Genomic DNA, 27969 nt, shown 5'->3' on the forward strand with positions numbered 1-27969 from the left:
TTCTTGGCGCAGTTACCACATGGACACCTCGGAAAGCCGCGGCAGGAGCCTAGTTGCAGTTTAATTCCGTTCAGTGAAGCTAAACCGAGGGCAGGACTGCAGCATTGAAAATGAATAACTACAGCGCTTTCCGCTGTGGGACATGGTCCCAAATACACTGTGTGAGCATACCCCTAATGTGGTTAGAATAAACGGACCTTCTGGGAACCCAGATGATCAGCACAATGAAGTACTTTGTTTGGATGAATGGTGGGAGTCCTAGGAGTAAGACCTCCATTTATTAAACTTTGATGGCCTTTCATAGCTTTCCTAGCAATGGGTCACGAATAATGATTTTTAAAGAACATTTGCGTTACCAAAGTTAAGTAGATTTTATCTATTAGTTCATTTTAAATTGTATGCAATAAAAATGCCCCAGAATCAACATTTATTACCTATTCACTGGGACCCCTGCCAGCCACTAAAACCAGGGTCTCGAGCCCTCTGTTCCTCCATGTTTCATGGCGGTAGTAAGGAGGAGCTCTGGTCGAGCATGTGCGCAGAGTTTTTGGGTCTGATAGAGACAGGCTTTCAATACAGCAGCAACATTCATGTTCTGCCGTTTAATCGCCTCCTCAATGCGGCTGTACAGTGAGAAGGAATGGAGGGCTCGGGAGCCCTTTTCTAGTGCTAGGTGAGGTCCTAACGATGGGACCGTTAGCGATAAGAAATGTATCACTTGTCCTGTGTATAGTTCATAAATGTCAATTCGGGAACAACCTCTTTAATTATAGATTTCATTAGGTCATGTTTTTCTATGTATAAATGAATAAATATTTGCTTTTACAATTAATTTCCAATTTGTATTTTTTTTAGGGAAAAAGAACAAGCTAAGAGTGTACTACCTTTCCTGGTTGAGGAATCGAATATTGCACAATGATCCAGAGGTGGAGAAGAAGCAGGGTTGGATAACTGTAGGGGAATTAGAAGGTTGTGTACATTATAAAGTTGGTAAGTTCTTAAACAGACATTCCAAGTGTGGAAAATTGTGTACTTTAAATATCTTTAAAGGGGTATTCCCATATCAGACATTGATGGCATTTCACTAGGACATGATATCAATGTCAAATAGATGCAGGTCCCATCTCTAGGACTGTTCTTATCTCCAGAACTGGCCTGGACAGTGAAGGAGGAGCAGCCATGTATGCATGGCCACCCCCCATTCAGTGTTACGGGAGTTCCGAAAATAGCCAAATGTGCTTGCTCAACTATTTTCAGAACTGTCATAGCAGTGACTAGAGAGCACGCCACACATGTGGTATTTTTTCCTTCACTTCTGGGGTCCCGTTCTGGAGATAGCACTGGGTCCTACTGTGATATGCTCCACCTAGTGATACGCCGTCAATATATAAGATGGGAATATAACTTTAAAGCTTGCTACTCTTAACAATTGTAGTACAGTCAGTTTATTCAGATTGTTAAAGGGGTGTCAACTAGCAGTTTTGACCCTTCATAAATACTAACAGAACTAGTTAGGTGAGGTGTAAAGCAGTTAGATCATACTTAGGTGGATGGACAAACTAGTTGCATAGAAAAAGGAGCTTTAATTTGTCTGACGACCTGTTGTGTCCACTGGTCATTCTGTAACTGGTGTCCTTGGCTTCCCTCTCCACTGCTGCTGGGTAACTAGCAAGTCTCCTGGATGGATAATAGAGCTCTCACACGAGGGGCGGGAATGGGTAGCATTTACGTCAGAGAGCCAAAGACCCTTCACTGTTGGGGAACGCCCAGCAGACACTTGAGATTGTGGCACAAAGCAGTTACTAGCAGAAGGACCCAGATTTGCATGGGTATATTTCATCTATTTAATTTAATGTTTGTGTATGTCGTTAAAAGTTAACAGTATCCCCCTTAAAAGTGACCTCACAGTACCCTGCTGCCTTAACAGTGACCCCCCACAGCAGTTGCCCCTTTAATAGTGGCCCCTGCCCCCTTAAGTGACCTCCACAGTGTCCGCCCCTTTAACAGTGACCTCCACAGCGGCCTGCCCCCTTAACAGTAACATCCACAGTGAAGCCTCTTTAACAGTGACCTCCACAGTGCCCACCCCTTTAACAGTGACCTCCACAGCGCCCTGCCCGTTTAATGCCAAGGCTACACTACAACCACGACATTTTGTCTCAACAATTTTTATGATAGGCTACGGTGTTGCACTGCGACATGTGACATGCTGCGACTGCGACACGACAGTTGCAAAAAATCCATCCAAGATGGATTTTTCTGCGACTATCGTGTCGCAGTTGCAGCATGTCACGTGTCACAGTGCAACACCATAGACAATCATTATAAAAATTGTCGCGCGGCACATGTAGCAGCGTAGTTGTGCAACTTATTGTCGCGCAACACATGTCATCGTGTAGCCCTAGCCTAAAGCTGACCTACAGCAGTGAAGAAATATGGCTGGGTTGTTATGGAAACCTGGAGTAAAACTGTGTGTATGTGGAGACTAAGGGACTGTGAGCGTCTATTGGCTGATAAGGGACATGTGACCGTGTGTGTGGCAGTTGGGATATGAAGAGAAAGACTTGCAGGTTTGTATTGGCTAATGCAGGTCATTTTTTGGGAATATCTCAGGAACGGTACGTCCTAGAGGGCTGTGACCCCCACAAGATTTCTTTCCAAGTAGCAAGGGATGTGTATACCAAGTTTAGTTGAAATCGATGGTTGCGTTTTTGAGTGATCACAGAACATGCATACATACATACATACTCATACATACGTCCTTCTTTATATATATATATATATATATATATATATATATATATAGCATAACCATCCACCTAGGTATACTTTATCTATTTTATGATCTCAACTATTTAGGGATTAAAACTGCTGGCAGACCCCCTATAATCTGTAAATATTGCTGCAAATGTATTATTTGCAATGTACACGTATAGCCTAATTTTGATTACTAAACAAATGTCATTTTAATGTATAGGAACCTGTTGTCTCATCTCATTGCCGCTCTTTACAGACAGGAGAGTCTATAAGAGCTGGTGTGAAAAGCACTTATGTGTTATCAGCCTAATTTCTGCAAATATTTCTTTTTACAGTGAAATATGAAAGAATCAAGTTCTTAGTTATTGCATTGAAGAATGCTGTAGAGATTTATGCCTGGGCTCCAAAGCCATATCATAAGTTTATGGCTTTTAAGGTATGTTAAAAAAAACTGCTTTATGTAATAAGAAAAATACAGTATATACACTGTATAACTGAAGGTATAGATCGGTTTCCTCTAAAAACTAAGAGAGTTTAGAAAACGGTTTCGAAAAACTGGTGCTAAGGCAGGTTTAGGCCTCTTTCACACTTGCGTTGTCCGGATCCGGCGTGTACTCCACTTGCCGGAATTACACGCCGGATCCGGAAAAAAGCAAGTGTACTAAAAGCATTTGAAGACGGATCCGTCTTCAAAATGCTTTTAGTGTTACTATGGCAGCCAGGACTATTAAAGTCCTGGTTGCCATAGTAGGAGCGGGGGAGCGGTATACTTACAGTCCGCGTGGCTCCCGGGGCGCTCCAGAGTGACGTCAGAGCGCCCCATGCGCATGGATGACGTGCCATGCGATCACGTCATCCATGCTCATGGGGCGCCCTGACGTCACTCTGGAGCGCCCCGGGAGCCGCACGGACGGTAAGTATGCTGCTCCCCCGCTCCCCGCTACACTTTACCATGGCTGCCAGGACTTTAGCGTCCCGGCAGCCATGGTAACCATTCAGAAAAAGCAAAACTTTGGATCCGGCAATGCGCCGAAACGACGTTTAGCTTAAGGCCGGATCCGGATCAATGCCTTTCAATGGGCATTAATTCCGGATACGGCCTTGCGGCAAGTCTTCAGGATTTTTGGCCGGAGCAAAAAGCGCAGCATGCTGCGGTATTTTCTCCGGCCAAAAAACGTTCCGTTCCGGAACTGAAGACATCCAGATGTATCCTCAACGGATTTCACTCCATTCAGAATGCATTAGGATAAAACTGATCAGGATTCTTCCGGCATAGAGGCCCGACGACGGAACTCTATGCCGGAAGACAAGAACGCAGGTGTGAAAGAGCCCTTAGACAGGCAGATGTAGCAGCCGATTGTCAGGAAGGAAGCGTTCCTTCCCAACAGCAGCGATCTTCTTCACAGTATTGTTTCCTTACAAAATCATTGTTTCTGGGCAGCAGATCGCTGTTTAGACGGTGTCTGCATGAGCGACAAGGATCACCCGATGAACAAGGGTTTTGCTCATTCATCAGGTGATCGGCGGCACATTTAGATGGCCAAATTATCGGGAACGAGCGTGCGCAGGAACAGTCTTTCCCAATATTGTGGACGATTATTGGTTCGTCTAAATCCACCTTTACTAATAGAAGTAAAAAAAGGATGACACATTTCCAAAGTGTACTGCCGGCTCAGATTTATTGCAATGATATCATTACCAGGGTCAGATTAGCCCACCAGAGGATCCTCCAGTTCAATCAAGATACAATGGTTTAAATTTTCAATGGTTGTCCCGAAACCAATTAATATTGTAACTTGAGGGACCACTGTAGTTGCAAAGTTGGAATCTATGAGAACCGATCCAGCTTCATGCTACGTTTGTAGTGGGGGGAAAAGTTGAACTATCCTATTCATTACTGTGGGGTTCAAGCTGATGTCAGAGTGTATTAGTCTTGATCATTTCCTCTAAGCTGCTTTGTATTAACCCCTCCTACAAAGCAGCCTCCTGCCTTTATCCAGACACTAGGGCAGCCTGTTACGGCGGGTGACCAGCCTGCCAGATCCGTGCTGTCGCTAGTGCATGTGCCGCCGGAGGTCCACTCCGGCCCCATTGACTATACAGATGAAACTCGAAAAATTTTAGCATTGTGCAAAAGTAAATTTATTTCAGTAATGCAACTTAAAAGGAGTGCATTAATGCAGCTTAAAATTAGAATATTGTGAAAGGGTTCAATATTCTAGGCTCAAAGTGTCACACTCTAGTCAGCTAATTAGTCCTTATCCCCTGAGCAAAGGGGACCTGAGATTGTGACTTTGGGGTTTCATTAGCTGTAAACCATAATCATCCAAATTAAATAAAGGCTTGAAATATCTCGCTTTGCATGTAATGAGTCTCATATATTAGTTTCACCTTTTAAGTTGCATTACTGAAATAAATGAACTTTTCACAATATTAAAATTTTTTAAGTTTCACCTGTAATGGGGGCGGCCGGAGTTCTGGCGGCAGCACGGTAAACATCCTGAGAGGCGGCCGGAATAAAATTACGACATGTCGTAGTTTTATTCGGGCCGCCTCTCGGCATGTCTGCCGTACTGCCACCGGAATTCCGGCCGCCCCATTATAGTCAATGGAGCCGAAGCACGCGCACTAGCGTCAGCACGGATCCGGCAGGCTGTTTACCCGCCGGAACAGCCTGCCGGAGAAGGCTGCCGCTAGTGTGAAACTAGCCTGAGTAGGCAGAATCCTCCACTCTTTATATTCTCTGTTTTATTTTGTCCTGTACGTTATTAGTTTGTTGACGGAAAATAAAATGGAATATGCATATTTAGTCCTTTACAGATCTACAACATAAGCCATTGCTTTGTGACTTGACTGTAGAAGAAGGTCAGAGATTAAAAGTAATATTTGGCTCCAGCACTGGTTTTCATGTCATTGATGTCGATTCTGGAAATACCTACGACATCTACATACCATCTCATGTAAGTAATGGAAGATCACCATGCCATTGTGATGTACAACTCAATGTATAGGTCACACTGTTGTAGTTGATATGAATACAGATAAGCATACAGCTCTAGAAAAAAAATTAAGAGACCTCTGCAAAATTATCAGTTTCTCTAGGTTTACAATGTATGCTTATGTGTTTGACTAAAATGAGCAGTTTTGTTTTATTTTGTAAACGATTGACAACAGTTCACCAAATTCCAGATAAAAATATTGTATTTTAGAACATTTTTATTTAGTTTTGGAAAATGACAACTGGTCAAAATAACTAAACAGTTATAATAGTATCAGATCTAAAAAAATGCTTAGAAAAGAAGTTTATATTCATTTTAAAACAACCTACTACCAATATTTCAACTAAGGGTACTTTCACACTTGCGGCAGTGTGATCCGGCGGGCAGCTCTGTCGTCGGATCACGGATCCGTCTCACAAATGCATTGCAAGGACGGATCCGTCTCTCCGCTTGTCATGCAGACAGACGGATCCGTCTTGAATATTTTTTTACATTTTTACCGGTCTGCGCATGCGCAGGCGGAAAGGACGGATCCGGCATTCCGGTATTTTGAATGCCGGATCTAATACATTCCTATGGGAAAAATTGCTGGATCCGGCATTCAGGCATGTCTTCAGTTTTTTTCGCCGGAAATAAAACCGTAGCATGCTGCGGTTTTCTCTTTTGCCTGATCAGTCAAAACGACTGAACTGAAGACATCCTGATGCATCCTGAACGGATTACTCTCCATTCAGAATGCAGGGGGATATGCCTCATCAGTTCTTTTCCGGTATAGAGCCCTTGTGACGGAACTCGGTGCCGGAAAAGAAAACGACTAGTGTGAAAGTACCCTTAGGTGGAGTCCAGAAATCAGTATTTCATGGAATAACCCTGATGTTTAATCTCAGTTTTCATACCATACATCTTGGCATGCATTCCATCAGTCTTTCACATTGCTGTTGGGTATCTTTATGCCACTACTGGTGCTGAAATTCAAGCAGCTCATCTTTGTTTGATGGCTTCTGACCATCCTCTTGATCACATTCCAGAGATTTTTAATGGGGTTCAGGTCTGGAGATTGGGCTGACCATGACAGGTTCTTGATCTTGTGGTCCTTTATCCATACTTGGACCTGGCTGTCGATTTGTTCTGCTGAAAAAAAAAAAAAAAAGTTTTCTTCCAGGATAATTTTGTACATTGCATGTGTATATCAGAAATACAATTCGGCCCGATTCCAGCCTTGCTGAAACACCCCCACATCATAACCCATCTTGCACCAAAGTTCACAGAGGGTGCGAGACATTGTGGCTTGTAGGCCTCTCCAGGTCTCCTCCTAACCATTACATGACCTGGTGTTGGGAAAAGCTGAAAATTGCACTTATAAGAGAAGATGTCCCTATTCCAGTCTTCTGCGGTCCAATCTTTACGATCGTCTGCAAAAATCAGCCCAGCTCTTCTTTGCTTCTTATTGATGAAGGGTTTTTTTCCGGCTTTCTACGACTTCAGCCCTGCCTTTAGAAGCCTGTTTCACCCCAACTCCTGACTGCCATTCTTTTTTGTCATTTAATATCATCCTATGGTTGTTAAGTGAGATTCGAATGATGTGGCGGTCATCACTGTCAGTAGAAAGTCGTTTCCTACTCTGACAATCTGTAGCTTTGTTGTCCTTAATGTTTGCTGCTTGACTTTGTTCTTTTAAACCGCTGTCTTTGAAATTTTAAGGAAGGAAGTAACTTGACGCTCGCTGTATCCCTCTGCCCTTCATTTTATCACTCAGAAGTTTTCTTTTCAACTCTTTTGGCATGGTCTGTAGTTATTTTTTGATTACACTTACTTTTCGGGTACTACTAGCACTGCTTTTGTCATCCTGCTGGTTCTACAAGAGAATAGTGATGACCATAGGAGTAGTTTTTACACTATTGCTCATTAAATAAGATTTGGTTTAGGTTTTGGTTTAGGCCACCTCAGTTAGGGCTCATTCAAGCGGCCATATGAGTCCACATCTGTTCCGCAAAATTCTATAGGCCCGCAAAAGATGCGGACAGCACAACGTGGTTCCATTCTGCACAATCGCGGACAAGAATAGGCATTTTCTATTATGGTTGCAGACATGTGCATTCCGCAAATTGCGGAACGCACATGGCCGGTATCCGTGTTTTGTGGTTCCGCAAAGCACTATGGCGTCTGAATGGGCCCTAAGGCTGAGTTCACACTTCAGTTATTTCCATCAGTTATTGTGAGCCAAAACCAGTAGTGAAGCCTATTCAGAGATGAGGTGTAATTGAATGATCTGCACCTGTTCTGTGTTTTATGACCCACACCTGGTTTTGGCTCACAATAACTGATGGAAATAACTGACCAAATAACTAAAGTGTGAACTTGGCCAAAGTAGAATGAGGTGTGCTTGTGACAGAATTCATCAAACACTGGAATGAAATGACTGACATACATGTGGAGATGCTGATTTAAGAAAAAATTGGAGTGGTCTCTTAACTTTTTTCCAGATCTGTTTATTAGATAAACTCACTATAATATGTTTTATACTCTGTTTAAACTGTGGAGATGGCTATATGACCCTCATCAAAAACAGTCTAAGGCCGCATGCACACGACCGCAGTGTGTTTTGCGGTCCGCAAATCGCGGAACGGCATGGACAGCCTTTACATATAACTGCCTATTCTTGTCCGCAAAGCACGGACAAGAATAGGACATGTTATATCGGATGCGGACCAAAACTACGGCCGCGTGCATGAGGCCTAAGGTGTGCGCCCCGTTGCCGTATTGCGGACCACATTTGTGCATCCGCAATACACGGGTCCCGTTCCGTGGGCATTCCGCATCTCTGATGCAGACCCATTCACTTCAATGGGTCCGCAAATCCGAAGATGCGGAATGGTGCGGGACGGAAGAATGGAACCCTACGGGAGCACTACAGAGTGCTTCCGTGGGGTTTTGTCCCGTACTTCCGTTCCGCAAAGAGATAGGACACGTTCTATCTTTTTGCAGAATGGCCGGATCGCGGACCCATCAAAGTGAATGGGTCCGTGATCCGCTGCGGCTGCCCTTAGACGGGGCGCACGCGTTCGTGTGCAGGAGGCCTTAAATGTATTTATTTGTAGGCAAAATCAGCATCATTGTAGTAATACAGCATAAAAAAGTATGATGTGCTAATGGCTAGGATCTCAGTTTACCCATAGACGTGGGTCAAACATATATGGACACCCTTTTGTAGAGCCTGTGGGGTTGTCATTTTATACACCTTGGCGTACAGTAGATGAGTATTCTTTCTATTACTTTCATGTTTGTGCCCAAATGCACAAAATATAAGTGGATCTCTTCTACTGTAGGACATTTTTTCAGTAGAAAATGAGTAATGAGCAACACATAGGAATGCAAACACCAAGTCTCTAAATTTGCCGTGGTTATGAGGATATATAAATGCTGCCTGTGCTACAGATTCGCTTTGCCTTTTTGTAGATTCAAGGTAACATCACTCCACACGCCATTGTCATCTTACCTAAAACAGACGGCATGGAAATGCTTGTCTGCTACGAGGATGAAGGGGTGTACGTAAACACCTACGGTCGAATAACTAAAGATGTGGTGCTTCAGTGGGGTGAAATGCCAACTTCAGTAGGTGAGTTTTTTCACTGCACATAAAACGCTCTATAACAAATGGTAAGGGTAATGGATTTCTTTCCATTCCACAGTTTTATGAAGTACGATTGCTCTTTGGTAGAGAAGGTTATATGTCATTTTTTTCACACTGTTGGGGTCATTTATCAAACTGGTGTAAAGTAGAACTGGTTTAGTTGCCCATAGCAACCAATCAGATTTCACCTTTCATTTTCCAAAGGAGCAGTGAAAAATGCAAGGTGGAATCTGATTGGTTGCTATGGGCAACTAAACCAGTTCTACTTTACACCTGTTTGATAAATGTCCCCATGAGACAGCAGGACTTCTGGTATTTTGGAAGCCGTGTTCTCGGTTAGGACTGTATTCCTTGATGCAACAATTTTTCTGACTTGATACTATGTTTTTGGTTCACAGCGTATATCCATTCCAATCAGATAATGGGCTGGGGAGAGAAAGCCATTGAAATACGTTCTGTGGAAACCGGACATCTAGACGGGGTATTCATGCACAAGAGAGCCCAGAGGTTAAAATTTCTGTGTGAAAGAAATGATAAGGTATTACCAGATAATGCAGAGACTATAAAACAGAGAGCGAATGGCCTTTTACATGGGTCGATGATTGGAGGAAGAATGTTCATGGGAACGTTGGTTCACGATATTTGCCCCGTGTAAACAGTCTACCGATGCACATATGTTATTGTACCCTATAACTATGAGTGGTGGCAGTTCAAGCGATGTGGTGTTCTGCATTAATTCACATTTATGGATTTTTTTTTTTTCCCCTGAAACCTTTTATCCCTTAGAGGACACTACGATTTTCCCTTTTTGAGTTTTCGTTTTTCACTCCTTGCCTTCCCAGAGCCATAACCTTTTTATTTTTCTGCTCACATAACCGTATGGGGCTTGTTTTTGGCAACACGAGTTGTACTTTCTAATGGCACCATTTAATATTGCATATGAGAGTAGTGGGGAGCTGGAAAAAAAATTCCAAATTGGGTGGCATTGAAAAAAAAAAAGCACAATTCCGCCACAGTTTTTACAGCGTTTCTTATGCTTTTGACCTGTTACCTTCATGATCCAGGTCAGTACGATTGCAACGATACCAAGTTTTTCTTGTGTTTTAATACTGAAAAAAATAAAATAAAATTTAAATAATGTAAAAAATTTACTTTTTCTTTTTATTGCCATATTCTTACCCCTATAACTTTTTTATGGGGCAATCAGTACTTTTCAGTGATGCCATTTTGTGTCTTTTTGATCACTTTGTATTACATTTTTTTGGGAGGTGAAGTAACAAAAAAATGGCAAGTTGGCCATTTTAAACTTTTTTTTTCCATTACGCCATTCGCCATATGGGATAAATATTTTTATATTTTAATAGTACAGGTGTTTTCGAATGTGGCAATGCCTATGATGTTTTTTATTTACTTGTTTCTTTTTATTTTGATTTTGGGGGAAAAGGGGGGGGTGATTTGAACTTTTAGAATTTTTTATATATATTTGTAAAAACTTTTTTTTTTTTTTTTTGTCGCCTTAGGTGACTGTAACTATCAATCATCAGATTGCCAATTGTATTCTCTCATGGGTATTTATCCTTCACAGAAAACACCATTCCTTGTATTCCAATACAGTGCTGCCACTTGCAGGCCTGTATTGGAATATACCAGGGATAGGTATTTGAACCTTCTTGAGGCTCCGAGCTATCACTGGCATATTACAGCTTCCCCAATCTCACCAGCAGTGTGCGGCTCCCGTGTCTTCACCGTTCAGATGCTGTGGTCACATTTGACCACGGCATCTGAGAGGTTAAATGCCTGTGATCAGCCTTTATCGCTGTTGTGCGCACAGTGTGAAGTCACAGAGCGCCAACTTCCTCACGCTGAGCGCAGTCACATCACAGACCAGGAAGCGGTGAGCACAGAGCCAGGGGAGAGCTGCATTCACTGCTTCCCGATCCTCCTGTACTAATGATCGCTTCCATAATGGAAGGGCTCATTAGTATTCGCGTCATAAGACGCACTGACATGTTCTCTTCACTTTGGGCGGTGGGTGCGTCTTATAGGGCGAATTTAATTTTTTCTCTCTTGGGGATATTACATGTACTGTAATATGTTTTAATGAATGTGGAATTTGTTTTAATGAATGTGGAATTTGTTTTAATGAATGTGGAATTTGTTTTAATGAATGTGGAATTTTACTTCTTTCAGATTATTTGATTGTCCAAAATATACAGAATATACAGTGGTTACCAACCTTAAAGTGTTCTGGCAGCGGGAGCGCCAATGGTTGATAACACATCCATCGGCACTTATTTGCACTGGCCTGATGGGAGGCATGATTACTACCGCAGTCATTCCTTCCCTCATTCTACTCTGTTGATTAATGGCAGCACATCCCTGATTATACAGGGGCATGCGCTGTCAATATTCTGCGACTTTCATCCTGATGAAAGGTGCCCATCAGCCGATGAACGAACAATTATACGGGCCAATTATCGGTAACGTTCCTTCCAATGAATGTTTATTCCTAATAATTGGCCCAAAAGTCAAACAGTCTAATAGGGCCCTTAATAACGATGCTGTCTTTCACAGGTATTCTTTGCGTCTGTGCGGTCAGGAGGCAGCAGTCAAGTCTTTTTTATGACATTGAACAGAAACTCCATGATGAACTGGTAACAACGGTTTCCAAGGAACTCTGTCCAAGGTGTTCTTTTTAAACTAGGTTTGGTTTTGTAGACGTGCATCGCCTCGTGGAACTCTCTGCTGCCCCAGAAACTGTCCAGGCATTCTTGTCTTCAACCCTGCTGAGTGCAGATGACCTGGTAGCAGGTTGTGCAAGTGTTCAGCAACCTTGCCCTACAGCCAGAACAGAGACTTTGCACTTGAACACAGGAAAAACTGTGGCTGGGAGGTCCACAGACTGAGCTGTGTTATAGTGGCTTGTTCATTTTACCTTTTCATTGTGTCTTATTTTGTAAGAATTGAAAAACTAAAAAGAAAAAAAAAAAAGTATTGAGATTTGAGCCAGTATGTTGATTCCTGTCTGCCTGCTCTAGCATTCTCTATAATATACCTATGATGTACAATTACATGAGACAGCACAATAATGTACCTTTTTTCTGTTTTGCTGAAAGCTAAAGCTGTATAGCTGGGTAATTAAAAGAAAAAACCTTTTTGCCTTCATCAGCCTGAATGTTGCTTTTTGATAGCAACAGCCTAAATCATTTTTATCTGAAAGCAAAGTTTCCTCTTCTTTTGGGAAACGTAATTTATATGGCTAAACTAGCCGTAGTGGAAAGAAATTGTATGCCATTATTCAGTCTGTCTGCTCATATAGTCTATGGAGACGTGCAAATTGGTGTATGTGGGTATGGTGATGAGCAGCAGGGTAATGTGTGAATTACCTGTGGTTTTCTTTTTGTATATTATGCAAAAGGTCCGGGTGAATAATATGAGAGCGTGTAGATGAAGGCACCTTTTAATTTTCATTCACACTGATTCAGCTATTCAGATAGATGGCTATTAGGCAATAATAGGAATTTTGCCAATATTGTCACAGTGACACTTTCTAGTATTAATAAATTCTGGAGTCAGGAGCTTCTGAGAGACTGTGGCCAATTTGTTCAAAGATTGGTCAAAAATACATGTTTCTAACCAAAGGATGCCCCAGTCGGTTCCAGGCATTAAACTTTACAGGCCAACATTGTAAAGACAGACAGATTTACTTTCCAAAAATTACCCAACGTACAGTAACAGACCACATCTGTGCAAAAAGTATAAAATTTATAAAAAAAAAAAAAAAGTGTGTACGTAGTTCAGGTGATTCAGTCTTTCAACACAAAATGCTCTAATAATTTAATGATAAAATACGTGTAACAGAAGATTATTTTTATTAGCTACAAGCATGGCTGGCTGTGGTAATAGGATGTTACATCCAGAAAACCGTGTGGCGCTTCTTCTTTTATTATTGTATTTTTTTTGTTGTTGTTTTTTTCTTTTTTTTTTTCTTTTAACCTACCTCGTTCTGTCTTTCTTTTGGATGTCCTTTCTTCTTCATCTGTTTATTACAGCATTCTTACTCCTTTAAGTACCTGCAGAGATGTGTTGGTAACTGCCAGTGAAATCCTGTTAGTCTCCTTCCTTAGAAAACATAAATACACTGAATTTTAGACCGTAAGACGGCGGACTATTCAAAACTTTGTTTGCACTCCGCTTGGACACTGATGTACTGGATAACTCTTCTATAGCGGTCACATGCCAGGAGGAGAAGAGTGTGGCACCTTGTGTCATTTACAGTTTGGTTGCAGTTGTTTTTATTTAGTGGCTGTGATTGTACTTTCGCCGGGTGCTTTAAACATTCTGTTGCTAACTGACAACCTTTTACCAGTAAAATAATAAAAAATACACTGTTTCTTTATTCTTTTTTTATTGTGGGTTTTTTGGGATACAGTAATGAAATAAAGGGAATTTATGTGTAAAGACTGTGTGTCATTATTTAATAATGTATTTGGTAGTGTTGAGCAAATCGAAGTCAAACGAATTGACTTCGATGTGAATTTCAGGAAAAATTCGATTTGCCATGAAGCCGAATTTCCTTGCGCTTCGTGGTAACGAATCTATTCTTCCTGAAATGGCAGTAAAAAAAAAAACATACTCACCTCATCCATTTGCTCGCGGAGCGGCCATCGCAGCGATCTAGATTAAAGAAACTGCACGAATATGAGACGTCGCCACGCTCACTGGAGATTTTGCGCAGTTTCTCCAATCAAGATGGCCGCAACGGCCTCTCTGCGAGCAAATGGATACAGTGAATATGTTTTTTTACCCTGATTAACCCCTGAAAGGCATCAATGTCAGATGCTGCGATCAGCAATCAACACGGCATCTGATGGGTTCAATGAGCTGGTGCACTTGAGAAACCTTGGCATGGTCTGCGGGCTTAGGTATGTCCTTAATATAAGGATATACTTGCTAAAGTCTCATTTTTAACATCAGTGTGAGGGTTTAGTCAGATGTTACTGTTTGCATCCACCACAGTAGTGAACCTATTCTTGTAATTATGAAATTCAGCGAAGCAGCTGAATCAAATTTTGGGATTCTTACACTTTTATTGAAATTATCCACACATTGAACAATTATCACACTTATACAAGGGCAGTGAGTAATAGTTGTGTACATTGTACATTCAGGTATGCATGAGATATCTATACGTTTGTTTTTTTGTCCTTGTGACGAGTGTTCATTTGTTTTGTATTGATACATTAGAAGATATTGTATACATAAACAAAGGTATACCTTAAACTCAAATAACTAGAGAAATATCATAACTGCGATCATGAAGAGTCATGATCCCAAATATAAGAACATAAGACAACAGGAACCTATGCAATGAGTAGTATGCAGTATGTAGTGTGCCGTGAATGCACTTGTTGTTTGGCTCAACCATCCATAATGTCTGCTTGTAATAGCCTAGCATGCAACAAGGTACCCCCAAGTTTATTTATTTGAAGCTCTATTATGAAACAGTGTCCTATGATAAGTTTGGAAATAATGACCCCCATCTAGACCAGAGGTCATTGAATGTCTGGAGTATACCTCTCCGAAAGGCTAGAATAAGTTCATGAAGACAGTTGTTGGACACCATATGCTGTATTTCCTCTCTAGTGGGTATCGTCACCCCTTTCCAGTTTCTAGCAATCAATAATTTTGCAGAATGTAGGATATGACATACGATGACTCTGCATTTGAGTGTTATTAAATCAATGCCAATTAATAAGAGTGCTAAAGCTGGGGTAAGTTTATCTATCTCGGGGCATATCTGCTGTATTAGTGCCATGACTGAATCCCAAAATGACCGGATTCTAGGACAAGACCATAAAACGTGTATTAGAGAGCCTATTTCTCCTCAACCCCTCCAACAGTAAGGAGAAGAAGTTGGGTAAATCTTAGCTTGTCTTAGCGGTGTGTAGTACCATCTCAACATCAGTTTATAATATTGTTCCCAATGCGATGCACAGTTTGTTACCATATGGGCCCATTTGAGTGCAGATGTCCATTCTTTTTGAGAGAATGATTCAATCAAGTCTCTCTCCCATTGAGTCATTTGGGGACTCTTATGGAATGTCAGACTTTGAGTCAACAGAGCATAATATGGCTTAACTCCCTTTTGGAGAGGTAGCGAAGAGGAATGTATAATCTTATTCAGTGGTTCAGGAATCGCCACCTGGGGCTTTACTTTGGTAAGATATTTGGTTATAGCGAAGCTGCTCTGTGTCAGGGAAACTGTTGTTGTAAGTGACTGAAAGTCCGAAACACGTTTTAGTGAACTAATTTGGAAATGTCTGTTATACCCCAATTTGTCCATTACCTTAGATCCAAGTCTTGTATATAGTTTTTTAGTGTTTGTATTTGGATCTGATTGGTGGTCATAGAGGTACCGTCCGTTTTAGTAGAAGTACCTATATTCCATGCTTTTAGGGTTGCTAGTACTGTTGGCAGGGTTTCTGGTGGTAGAGATGAAATTTCAATAGGCATATAGTGGATAAGGCTCATGTGTTATTGTTGTAATACCACAGATTTTATATTCTTTTATTGCTCTAAATGTATTGTTTTTAGATGAAATATTTAATGAAATAAATGTACATTGCTCAAACACAAATCTCCATGTGTAACCAAGTGTAGGTGTGCCCTACTACCTATTTATAATATTCGCAACCTTTGAAGATTGAGTGGATCTTTTCAGCAGGAGCACCCATTCCATAGCTTGACAAGCAGGTGAGCCATCTCTAAAAAACAGCCAATATCATATAGTGGATAAGATCAAATTTTTGGAGAGACGTCATATGGGCCTCCAGGCTTGGCCAAAGTTTGACTCTGTGAGTGAGACCAGTGGTATGATTGGGTGATAAGGAATGCATTATGATATTGGCTCAAGTCTGGCACCCCCATACCCCCTACTGACATATGTTTAGTTAAAACAGTGTTCGCTATACGGGGCTTTGTTTGTTTCCATATATAAAAGATGACATTTGTGATTTAAATAAGTGGAAGGTGATTGCTGGGATTGGAACAGGTAGTGTGCTTAGAAAATATAGTATACGAGGTAATAACAGCATCTTTATATATTATGATGCTGCCCATCCAACTCATTTCATATTTAGCCACTTTGTCCATTTCCTTTTCTAGAGATGAAAGAAGTGGGGGGAAGTCGGCTTGTATCAGTTGTTTAGAGTTATTAGTAAGTTGAATCCCTAGATAGGTAATGGAGTTTTCAGCCCATGGGAATTGAGTTTTTGATGCAATTTTATTTTTGACTGCATGTGTAATGTTTAGGCTAAGCATTTGTGATTTAGACACGTTTACTTTACAGAAGGAGACTGAGCTATATTGGTCGAGTATCTTTTTCACTGCCATTAGCGACGGGAGAGGATCGTTGAGCATTAAAATAACATCATCCGCAAAGAAGTTGATTTTATGCTGGATAGAATCAATTGTGATGCCGTCTATGGAAGGTTCTGATCTGATTTTCTCAGCTAGCTGTTCCATTATGATGGAAAATATCAGGGGGGATAATGGGCATCCCTGCTGTGTGCCATTAGTGATTGGAATGGGTTTGAAAGTATCCCATTCACCTTTACTTGAGCCGAGGGTCCTGAGTATAGAGCTTTAATGGCCGATGGTATCTCTCCGACAAATCCCATTTTCCCCAATGCAGCAAAGGCATAACCCCAATGAACTCTATTAAACGCCTTTTCTGCATCTAAAGAGAGCAGAAGAGATGGTATATTTTATTTTGAGGCGTAATTAAGTTTATGAGACGTCTGGTGCCGTCGGGTGCCTGATTGCCTTTAGTAAATCCAACCTCGTCTCCTTTGATTAAGGAAGGTAAGATGGGTAGTAGCATGGTAGCAATTATTTTCGCGTATAATTTGATATTCGTATTGAGGAGGGAGATTGGGCGGAAGTTAGATGAGGTAACTGGATCCTTTCCTGGTTTGGATAAGGTAATGATATTAGCTTTCAGCATTTCCTTTGGGAAACTGCCCTCTGTCCTAGCTAAATTGAAGATCAGGGGCAAGGCTTTTTTGGGTTTTAGTTTTTTAATTGCCTCAGCTATCTCTTGTTGCGTGAACTCTTCGTTTAGTCCTGATAGTTGGCTATCCGTCAGAGAAGGTAGACTAATAGAGTTTAAGAAGGAATTGATGGATTCTGATGTGGGTGGGGGGTTTGACGTATTCTCCTACAAATTGTATAAGCTGTGGTAGTATTTTCAGAATTCATCCGCTATGGCTAAAGGGTTAGTTATATCTGCTTGCACATCTCCCTTTTTGAGGGTGATTATTCGCGTTTTAGTTCAACATTCTTTCACTATTTGGGCTATTAGTTTACTTGCTTTGCTGTAGGACGTGTAATAAGATTGTTTAGCCGCCTATAATGTGTTAAATGGCTTCTGTGCTCCTCTGCTGGTCCTTTTCGTCAGTTGGTCCCAGCAGAGGAGCACACATGACTGTGAGTACACCAAACACTACACTTAGCCCCATATCACCCCCCATCACCCCAATTAACCCCTTGATCACCCCTGTCAATCACTATTGAAAGGGAAAAAAGTGATCAGTGTAAACTGTCCCTTTTTTTTTTTCCACTAGTATTGACTGTTAGGTTTTAGGTTAGTTTAGGCCCCTTTGTTAGGTAGTCAGCGTCGGTTAGCGCCCAGCCCACCGCACCACAGTCACTGATTCGCTGATTAGCGTATTGCTAATCAGCATTGGTACTTTTATAGTATCTGTAAGTGATCAGAACTGATCACAGTCAGATCTATAATAGTATTAGTGTCACCTTAGTTCGCCCTCCACCCAAAACGCAGTGTTTGCCCGATTAGTTTTGATATTTTTTATCAATCGCAGCGGCTTCCGGTACTTCGCTAGCATCCCATTTGTAAGACAGGCTTGCTTTTTTTCTTGGGTAATCTCAGGGAATACCCCCTAAATTTAGTTGACCAAATGGCAAGTAATGGGTATTCTTCTGAAGAGGCCTACAGGCTTCTGACCCAGTCGGATGAGGAATGGGAACCCTCATCTGACGAATCCAGCGGGTCAGAATACGAACCTGTAGAAAGCAGTGGCAGTCTGACCCAAAGTTTGGACGATGAGGTTGAGGTCCCTGATACCACCAGCCCCCCTGTTGCTAGACCACAGGTTGCGCAGGATCCGCTTCAAGGGCAGCACAGTGGGGCTGGTGCTGTCGGATTACGCGGTGAAGCATACACCAGCAGCGCAGCCCATCCTGGACCTAGTACCAGCACTGCCGTAGAACATGGTGAAGTGGCAAGCACCAGAAGGGCAGTTGAAGCTGGTACGGTGGCACGTGCATTAGTTCCCCCGTCGCAGCCACTGCACAGACAGGCCCGTAGAGTCCCTGAGGTGCTGGCAAACCGTGATTGGCAGCCCCCAACTTCAGCCGCACCAGTAGTTCCTCCTTTCACCGCCCAGTCTGGAGTTCGGGTCGAGACAGCTCAGATCGGATCGGCACTGTTTTTTTTTTTTTTAGCTGTTCTTGACTGCGGAGCTCTTGGACTTAGTCGTGGCAGAAACAAACCGGTATGCCACTCAATTTATAGCCGCCAACCCGGGAAGCTTTTATGCCCAGTCTATCCGGTGGAAACCCGTCCAAGTTTCCGAATTTAAAACTTTTCTGGGCCTTCTCCTCAACATGGGCCTGACAAAAAAGCATGCATTGCGGTCATATTGGTCCACGAACCCAATTCATCACATGCCCATGTTCTCTGCTGCCATGTCCAGGACATGATGTGAGACCATCCTGCGTTTTCTTGCACTTTAGTGACAACAGCACCTCACCTGCTTTTGACCGGCTCCACAAAATTCGGCCCCTCATAGACCACCCTAACACCAAATTTGCTGATTTGTATACCCCTGAGCAAAACATCTGCATAGACGAGTCCCTTATACATTTTACCGGGCGCCTTGGCTTCAAACAATACATCCCAAGCAAGCGGTATGGGGTCAAATTGTATAAGCTCTGTGAAAGGGCCACAGGCTATACGCACAAATTTCGAGTCTATGAGGGTAAAGATCAGACCCTGGAGCCGGTCAGTCTGGGACTTGGTGTCACCCTTATTTGGCAAGGGGTACCATCTTTATGTAGCCAATTTCTACACAAGTGTGCCCCTCTTCAGGCATTTGTTTATAGAACAGATTGGCTGCTGTGGCACTGCGTGACCTAGGCGCCGGGGCTAACCCCAACGGCTCGTTGCCACCCGTCTTGCAAGGGGGGAGAGGGCTGCCTTGTGTAACGAAGAACTATTTGCGGTGAAATGGAGAGACAAGCGTGACGTTTACATGCTCTCCTCTATTCACGCAGACACGACAATACAAATAGAACGAGCAACCAGTGTCATTGAAAAGCCCCTCCCGGTCCACCACTATAATTTGCTCATGGGAGGGGTGGACTTCAATGACCAGATGTTGGCTCCTTATTTAGTGTCCCACCGCACCAGACACTGGTAAAAGAAGGTGTGTGTATATTTAATTCAATTGGCTATGTACTATAGTTTTGTTCTCTACAGTAAGGCCCCATGCACACGGCCGTTGTTCACGGCCGTGTGCGGGCCGTGGAACCGCGGCCTGGATCTCTCCTGAGAGCAGGCGCGCACGGCGTCACTGGTTGCTATGACGCCGTGCGCTCCCTGCTGCCGGCACAGTACAGTAATACACTGGTATAGATCATACCAGTGTATTACTGTATTGCGGCGGCAGCAGGGAGCGCACGGCGTCATAGCAACCAGTGACGCCGTGCGCTCCTGCTCTCAGGAGGGATCCAGGCCGCAGTTCCACGGCCCGCACACGGCCGTGAACAACGGCCGTGTGCATGGGGCCTAAGGCTGGGAGAACAGGATCCTTCCTCAAATTTCAGGAAGAGATCATCGAGAACCTCCTGTATCCAGGAGGTTCCGTGGCCCCATCCACCAGTGTAGTGAGCCATCTACACGAGCGACATTTCCCCAATGTCGTTGCTGGTACCTCAACCCAAGCGCCACCCCGAAAAAGATGTCGTGTCTGTAGCAGGAGTGGAGTAAGGCGTGACACCCGCTATTTCTGTCCTGACCACCCTGCCCTATGCTTAGGGGAGTGTTTCCGGAAGTACCACACACAGGTACACTATTAGCATAGGGATTGTGTGACACAGGACAGGCACACAGGGCTCTTAGGGTCCTTTCACTCACAGCTGCTGCAAACCTCTCCTTTCACCTGGGACAAAGTGCATAATGTACTTCGCCACATTTCTGGGCTTTGCACATTGTCCCATGGGGAAGGAGAGGTTTGTCCTATAAAGGTAAAAAAAAAAAAAAGTTAATGTTCTGTTCCAAAGGTTCAATAAAGTTTATAAAAGTTAATGTTCTGTTCAAATGTTATATAAAGTTAATGTTAATAAATTTATTGTGTTGCGGCCTGGTTATTATTATTTTTTTTAACCTTCTAGGTGGACCAACCGATAAACCAGCTGCAGCACTGATGTGCATTCTGACAGAAGCATTGCGCTGCTGTCAGATTACACAAAAGTCGGTGTATGCGGCGCTGCAAGACGAGATTTCTCCTCTTCAGTAAAAAAGATACGTTTGCCTAGGCTTATGAGCTGAGGGGCGGTGTTCATATGCTTTGGCAAACACTTTGTATATAGAAATATAAAAAATCCCGGCAATGATTTATTCATCCACATCGATTGATGTGAATGGCGAAATCGGGTTTGCCAGGGCATACGAGCTGAGTGGGTTTGGATGTTGGGCGGAGCTCCTATGTCCTGGCAGATGCCTTTCCCCTCCTTTTTTTTTTTTTTTGGGCAGAGATTTTTTCATCCACATTGATCGATGCGAATGAAGAAATCTGTGCCGTTCATTTTTTCTTTCAGCCCAGAGGCTGAACGGGAAAAAAAAATCTCATTACCCGTATTCTCAATATAAGGAGAATAGCAGAAACTCCTAATGCTGGCCATACATGTAATGATTGTGGAGACCCTCAAATGCCAGGGCAGTACAAACACCCCACAAATGACCCCATTTTGGAAAGAAGACACCCCAAGGTATTCGCTGAGGGGCATATTGAGTCCATGAAAGATTGAACTTTTTGTCCCAAGTTAGTGGAAAGGGAGACTTTGTGAGAAAAAAAACTAAAGAAATCAATTTCCGCTAACTTGTGCCAAAAAAAAAATCTTCTATGAACTCACCTTGCCCCTCATGGAATACCTTGGGGTGTCTTCCTTCCAAAATGGGGTCACATGTGGGGTATTTATACTGCCCTGGCATTTTAGGGGCCCTAAAGCGTGAGAAGAAGTCTGGAATCCAAATGTCTAAAAATGCCCTCCTAAAAGGAATTTGGGCCCCTTTGCACACCTAGGCTACAAAAAAGTGTCACACATGTGGTATCGCCGTACTCAGGAGAAGTTGGGCAATGTGTTTTGGGGTGTCTTTTTACATATACCCATGCTGGGTCAGAGAAATATCTCTCTAAAATGACAACTTAGTATAAAAAAAATGGGAAAAGTTGTCTTTTAGAGAGATATTTCTCTCACCCAGCATGGGTATATGTAAAAAGACACCCCAAAACACATTGCCCTGCTTCTCCTGAGTACGGCGATACCACATGTGTGACACTTTTTTGTAGCCTAGGTGTGTGACACTTTTTTGCAGCCTGGGTGGGCAAAGGGGCCCAAATTCTAAAGAGCACCTTTAGGCTTTCACAGGGCATTTTTTACACATTTTGATTTCAAACTACTTCTCACACATTAGGGCCCCTAAAATGCCAGGGCAGTATAACTACCCCACAAGTGACCCCATTTTGGAAAGAAGACACCCCAAGGAATTTATGATGGGCATAGTGAGTTGATGGAAGTTTTTATTTTTTGTCACAAGTTAGTGGAATATGAGACTGTAAGAAAAAAAAAATCATCATTTTCCGCTAACTTGTGACAAAAAATAAAAACTTCTATGAACTCACTATGCCCATAAGCGAATACCTTAGGGTGTCTACTTTCCGAAATGGGGTCATTTGTGGGGTGTTTCGACTGTCTGGGCATTGTAGAACGTCAGGAAACATGACAGGTGCTCAGAAAGTCAGAGCTGCTTCAAAATGCGGAAATTCACATTTTGTACCATAGTTTGTAAACGCTATAACTTTTGTGCAAACCAATAAATATACACTTATTGCATTTTTTTTATCAAAGACATGTAGAACAATAAATTTAGAGAAAAATTTATATAGAAATGTAGTTTTATTTGAAAAATTTTACAACTGAAAGTGAAAAATTTTATTTTTGTGAAAAAAATTCTGTAAATTTTGATTAATAACAAAAAAAGTAAAAATGTCAGCAGCAATGAAATACCACCAAATGAAAGCTCTATTAGTGAGAAGAAAAGGAGGTAAAATGTATTTGTGTGTGGTAAGTTGTATGATCGAGCAATAAACCGGGAAAATAGTGTAGTGCAGAATTGTAAAAAGTGGTCTGGTCATTAAGGGGGTTTAAGCTAGGGGAGCTGAGGTGGTTAAGGGACCTTGTCTGATTGTCAAATGCTTGGGTTAGGTGATTCTTGAGGGCAGTATGTGCTTCTTTTTTTTCTTTTTTTTTACGCGCAGTCTGTTGTATTAACAGGCCTCTCATGTAGTCCTTATGGGAGTTCCAAACAATAAAGTGGTCTGGTGATGAGATTTTATTGATAGAAAAGTATTCCTTCAGATCTGATGTGAGTTTTTCCCTGTCATTATCTATGGACAATATAAAGGGGTTGAGCCTCCATATATAGGTGTTCGTCGGATGGGCAGGAGTACGCACCACCATAGATATAGGGGAGTGGTCTGACCATGTGATATTATGAATTTTGCATAGTATTATGTCTGGAAGAACCCATTTAGAATGAACATATCTATTGTAGTATATACTGTATGTGGTGTCTATGTGAGTAGAATGTATAGTCTTTTTCATTGTCACGAGTGCATCTTCACCCATCATACAGATCATGTTTTTTCAACACTGGGTCTAGGCTGTGCCCTGTGAAAAAGCGTGACTGCGAAACGGACGTTGGGCCGCTCCCTCCAACCTGGGTCTGTATTATCTTTTGCATTATAGCTCTCAGTCTATATTTGGTTGACTTAGCAGTTCCCACTGTGGGTTTACTGCTGCTGTCTTCAGGGATATGTTTTGGGGGGATGCCTGCTGGCACCTTTCAACTCTAGTATTCTGGGCCTGTGTTTATCCTGCACTACTGTGACTGTTGAGCCTCATTATTGATGAATATCTGTCCATGTGGTTGGAGTACGGCATACATATTAGGACATCCTCAGAAATCATCCACAACTCCCTCCTCCGTCAGGCAAATATCCATCCTCCGTCAGGTAAAACTCCATCAGTCCTCCTCCCTCAGACCAAATTCCCTCCTCCGTCAGCCCAAACTCCCTCCTACCTCAGACGTCAGCCAAAACTCCCTCCTACCTCAGATGTCAGCCAAAACTCCCTCCCCCTAACTCAAAAGTCCCTCAGACGTCAGTAAAACAATACCTCCTCCATCAGCCCTCACCCCAAACTCCATCAGGTGTCAGCTCTCAGCCGTCAGGGGTCAGACATCAGTTGTCATCCCTTAGCCTAAATGCCGTCAGGGGTCAGACATCAGGTGTCAGCCCTCAGTCTAAACTTCATCAGGTGTCAGGTGTTAGGGATTGGGTGTCAGGCATTGGTTGTCTGGGGAGGGGGCGGCACAAACAGTGGCATACATACGAGCGTCCGGGCCCAGTTGCGACCGGGCCCTGACGGCTGATGGAGTTTAGGCTGAAGGCTGACACCTGATGTCTGACCCCTGACGGCTGATGGAGTTTAGGCTGAGGGCCGACACCTGATGTCTGACCCCTGACGACTGATGGAGTTTAGGCTGGGGGGTGACACCTGATGTCTGACAGCTGATGGAGTTTAGTCTGAGGGATGACCACTGATGTCTGACCCCTGACGGCTGAGAGCTGACACCTGACGGCTGATAGAGTTTGGGCTGAGGGCTGATGGTGGAGGTATTTTTTTTTTACTGACGTCTGAGGGACGAGGGACTTTTGAGTTGGGGGGGAGGAAGTTTTGGCTGACATCTGAGGTAGGAGGGAGTTTTGGCTGACGTCTGAGGTAGGAGGCAGTTTTGGCTGAGGTAGGAGGGAGTTTTGGCTGACGTCTGAGGTAGGAGGGAGTTTTGGCTGACGTCTGAGGTAGGAGGCAGTTTTGGCTGAGGTAGGAGGGAGTTTTGGCTGACGTCTGAGGTAGGAGGGAGTTTTGGCTGACGTCTGAGGTAGGAGGGAGTTTTGGCTGACGTCTGAGGTAGGAGGGAGTTTGGGTTGACGCAGGAGGGAGTTTGGCCTGAGGGAGGAGGACTGATGAAGTTTGCCTGACGGCGGATGGAGTTTTGCCTGACGGAGGAGCAGTTGTGGATGATGTCTGAGGATGTCCTAATATTTATGCCGTATTGGAGGGATCTTTTCTCCATATCCTCGCACTCTTTTCAGTATATGTTTTTTATTATTCATGTTAAATGTATATGTCCACATGTTGGATGATGTAATAAAGTTTTTGCTTACGATTTTGTGTGGCATTCTAGTGTTTACATAGGGGTTTGTGTTATGGTTCCATGTATTGTATATAGGTACAAGATATATATTGGAGTAAAGTTACACAGACTCTGGTATACCTTTTTAAGTTATTGCTGCGTTTTCAATCTTCTAGGTCTGCCATATTGGATTTTAGGGATTCCATGTCTTCTGATATGTTATTATGAGCATCAACTAGCTTGTTGTGTGCTGAAGAGAACTCTCTAATCTTTGTTTCTATGTGATCTACACGGTTTCCCAGATCGTCCACAGTGGCGGAGATGGTAGTAAGTGCTTGTGTGATATCCTTCTGGATAGACTGCCTTAACGCTCTCATAGCGTTTAACATAAAAGACTCTGTGGCAGCTTGGTTGGTAGTAGTAATGGAGGTAAGTGCATCCTCATGTTTTCCAGTAGGAGTCCCCTCATGTATGCCTGTTGCGGCAGAAAATGACTTAATAGGGCTGGCTGTAGCCGAAGCAGTGGCAGGTTGACCTGTTACCTTGTGCCTCTGGCAGAAAAGATGGTGAATTGCCCGTACATGCGTTATTTCTTTTATGTCCTGCAGCAGGAGTTCTAACTGAGGAGGAGATGATGGAGGACCCCGGACTCCGTGCGCGTCGTAACTGTTCTGATTATGAGGCCTTTGAGAAGGAAGCCTCCAATACAAGTAACAGACTTTTGCGTAGGGATTATTCACATAACAGTATAGAGCGAGCTAAAAAAATAGTCTCTGACATGGGCAGACACTCCTTGGTTTTTCCCAAGCCCCCTTTAAAACATAGACAACCTGAGAGTACTGACAATAAAAAACATGCAACTTATTTTGTCACAGAATACAGCCAAGAATTTCCTGCCACCTGTAATATTATGAAAAAATATCTTCATGTCAAAAATTATATCTGATGGAATGAGATATGTGGCTAGGAGGGCGCTTACCCTTGGTAATATGATTAGTCCGAGCTTTTTTTCAGATAAAAAAATCTCGCAACCAACATGTCTTCATTACAAGGGGAGTTTCAAATGCGGCCACAAGAAATGTATTTGTTGTGAACATGTAATTACTGAAAAAATCTTCAGATCCACTGCAAACAGAAAGGAGTATAAAATACAATCTTACATTAATTGTAACACTAGATATGTAGTGTATCTCATCTCATGTGAAATATGCTCCCTGCAATATGTAGGCTGCACTGTAAATCCATAAAAAAATCGGATACGCAAACATATATCTGACGTGCCACATTACAGAGACCGTAATGTTTCTGCAGCCAGCCTACATTTTGCAGTTTCACATGCGGGAGATGTTTCTAGTTTAAAAGTACAAGGCATAGAAAGGGTTTTTTTTTACCACCAAGGGGGGGGATCACAGAAGGAAACTTCACAATATGATTATATGTTGCTGTTTTCTTCCTCTTTTTTTGTATATACATCTGCCCTGGTGATTTGTGAACATTTGATCCTATTCATCACTATTATTTTAGTGTTAAAATTTATACCTCAGCTTTCTCTCTTTCACTTTCATTTTTTCGCTTGCAGGTATTTTAATCAATTAAAGTCTGTATGGGACCGCCTTCCGTTGTTTCCTCCTCCCAGGTGATATTCATGAACCTGGGGTTAGTAGGGGATATATCTGAAGGTGCTCCCATTTCACATTTATGTTTGCCATGAGGAAGGACCCATATACTTAAGAGGTCTGAAACGCGTAACTGTACACTGTACAATTTTTATCGCTGGAATAAAGTCAACATTACTTCACCTGAACTGAGCTGGATTATCTCTCTTTTTTGCTGGACTTCATCATTCCGCATCCAGGTGTGGCATCCGTGCCCAGAGGGTGATTAAACTACCACAGGTGAGAGCTGCCTTACATTTGATTCATCCTGTTAAAGGGGAATATTAATCACCAATATTTATGCAAATATCGATAATTAATATTCATAAAGGGGTAACTCAGGAAAGGGTTAACAAGGCAGCAGCAGTAAAGGGGCTACTGCTGGGGCTACACACAGGGTAATGTGGGTATTTATGCTCTGCAGGGACTTGCAGGGCAGCATATAGTGAAGGGGTTAATGGTCAGGGACAATAATAAAAGTCTAATTATACGCTATACATATATATATTCGTATAATGTAGAGAGAATCTGGGTCGCACATCCTCATTCCTATACTTCTAATATGACAACTGTATGAAATTTGCAGCATTTCGTTTGATAAAACATGGCTGTACAGCACTAGTATCAATCATTTGCTGTGCACTATTGTTAAAATCACCCTAAATTAGGGCATTTTAGATACACTCTGGTGTTCCAGATCAATGTACCCCCCCCCAGGGGTTAATATCCACGCGTGGCTGAGAGACTGGACACTGACACAGAAGTTGGTCAAAGCAATCTCTAACTTTATTACATGGACTAAGCGTTTATGAATCTTCAGAAGAGGGCAGTCCTCTCTGAGGCTAAAACATTGTTTCATTGGTCAAAAAGGAAAAAGTGATAAGAGAAACAGAGATAACACTTCAACATCTGCGCAGTGAGTACCACTTTGGAATGTGAACTAATGTAAACATCTGGTTACCATCGCCATTTTGTAATGGAGTTTATTCTAACAAGAATACTGCCTACGTCATATGTGACACTTTAAAGAGGTGCTTCTCTATAGGCAGTGAATAATATATACATATCATCAAGCCATATGATTGGCCTACGCATTCCACCTGTTCATGCATAAGGCAATGCCTGACACTCTATGGAACACCTGTAGAAAGATGAGAAATCAGACACTTTCCACAGCACAGCTCTTTGCCCCCCCTCTCTCTCCTTTCCAGTCTTGAAACAAAGAGGGGGGCGGGTGGGCACTTGGAAGTAGAAAAAGTTAACTCATTACAATCCTAGATTTACAAAATATAGAATAAAATTCACCCATCTTTAACAGTCCCCCCTTGAATTTCATTCTCTCCCTAAACCTAAACATCTGTC

At 42.6% G+C, this 27969-nt stretch overlaps 1 protein-coding gene across 8 annotated transcripts in view; it reads left to right on the forward strand.

Annotated features, from left to right (window-relative positions):
* The window catches only part of TNIK (TRAF2 and NCK interacting kinase), a 313379-nt gene extending 299531 nt beyond the window's left edge, over positions 1 to 13848 (forward strand). For all 8 annotated transcript variants that reach the window (XM_044288827.1, XM_044288829.1, XM_044288832.1 and 5 more), the window contains 6 exons: positions 856 to 990; positions 3093 to 3193; positions 5568 to 5717; positions 9213 to 9372; positions 9786 to 9925; positions 11962 to 13848. In XM_044288827.1, coding sequence (XP_044144762.1) covers positions 856 to 990; positions 3093 to 3193; positions 5568 to 5717; positions 9213 to 9372; positions 9786 to 9925; positions 11962 to 12045 — 770 coding nt within the window. In that variant the 3' untranslated portion in view covers positions 12046 to 13848. The remainder of the gene's footprint in view (positions 1 to 855; positions 991 to 3092; positions 3194 to 5567; positions 5718 to 9212; positions 9373 to 9785; positions 9926 to 11961) is intronic.
* Positions 13849 to 27969: the final 14121 nt, after the last annotated feature.

The sequence above is a fragment of the Bufo gargarizans genome, chromosome 4, assembly GCF_014858855.1.
Source record: "Bufo gargarizans isolate SCDJY-AF-19 chromosome 4, ASM1485885v1, whole genome shotgun sequence".
Lineage (NCBI taxonomy): Eukaryota > Metazoa > Chordata > Amphibia > Anura > Bufonidae > Bufo > Bufo gargarizans.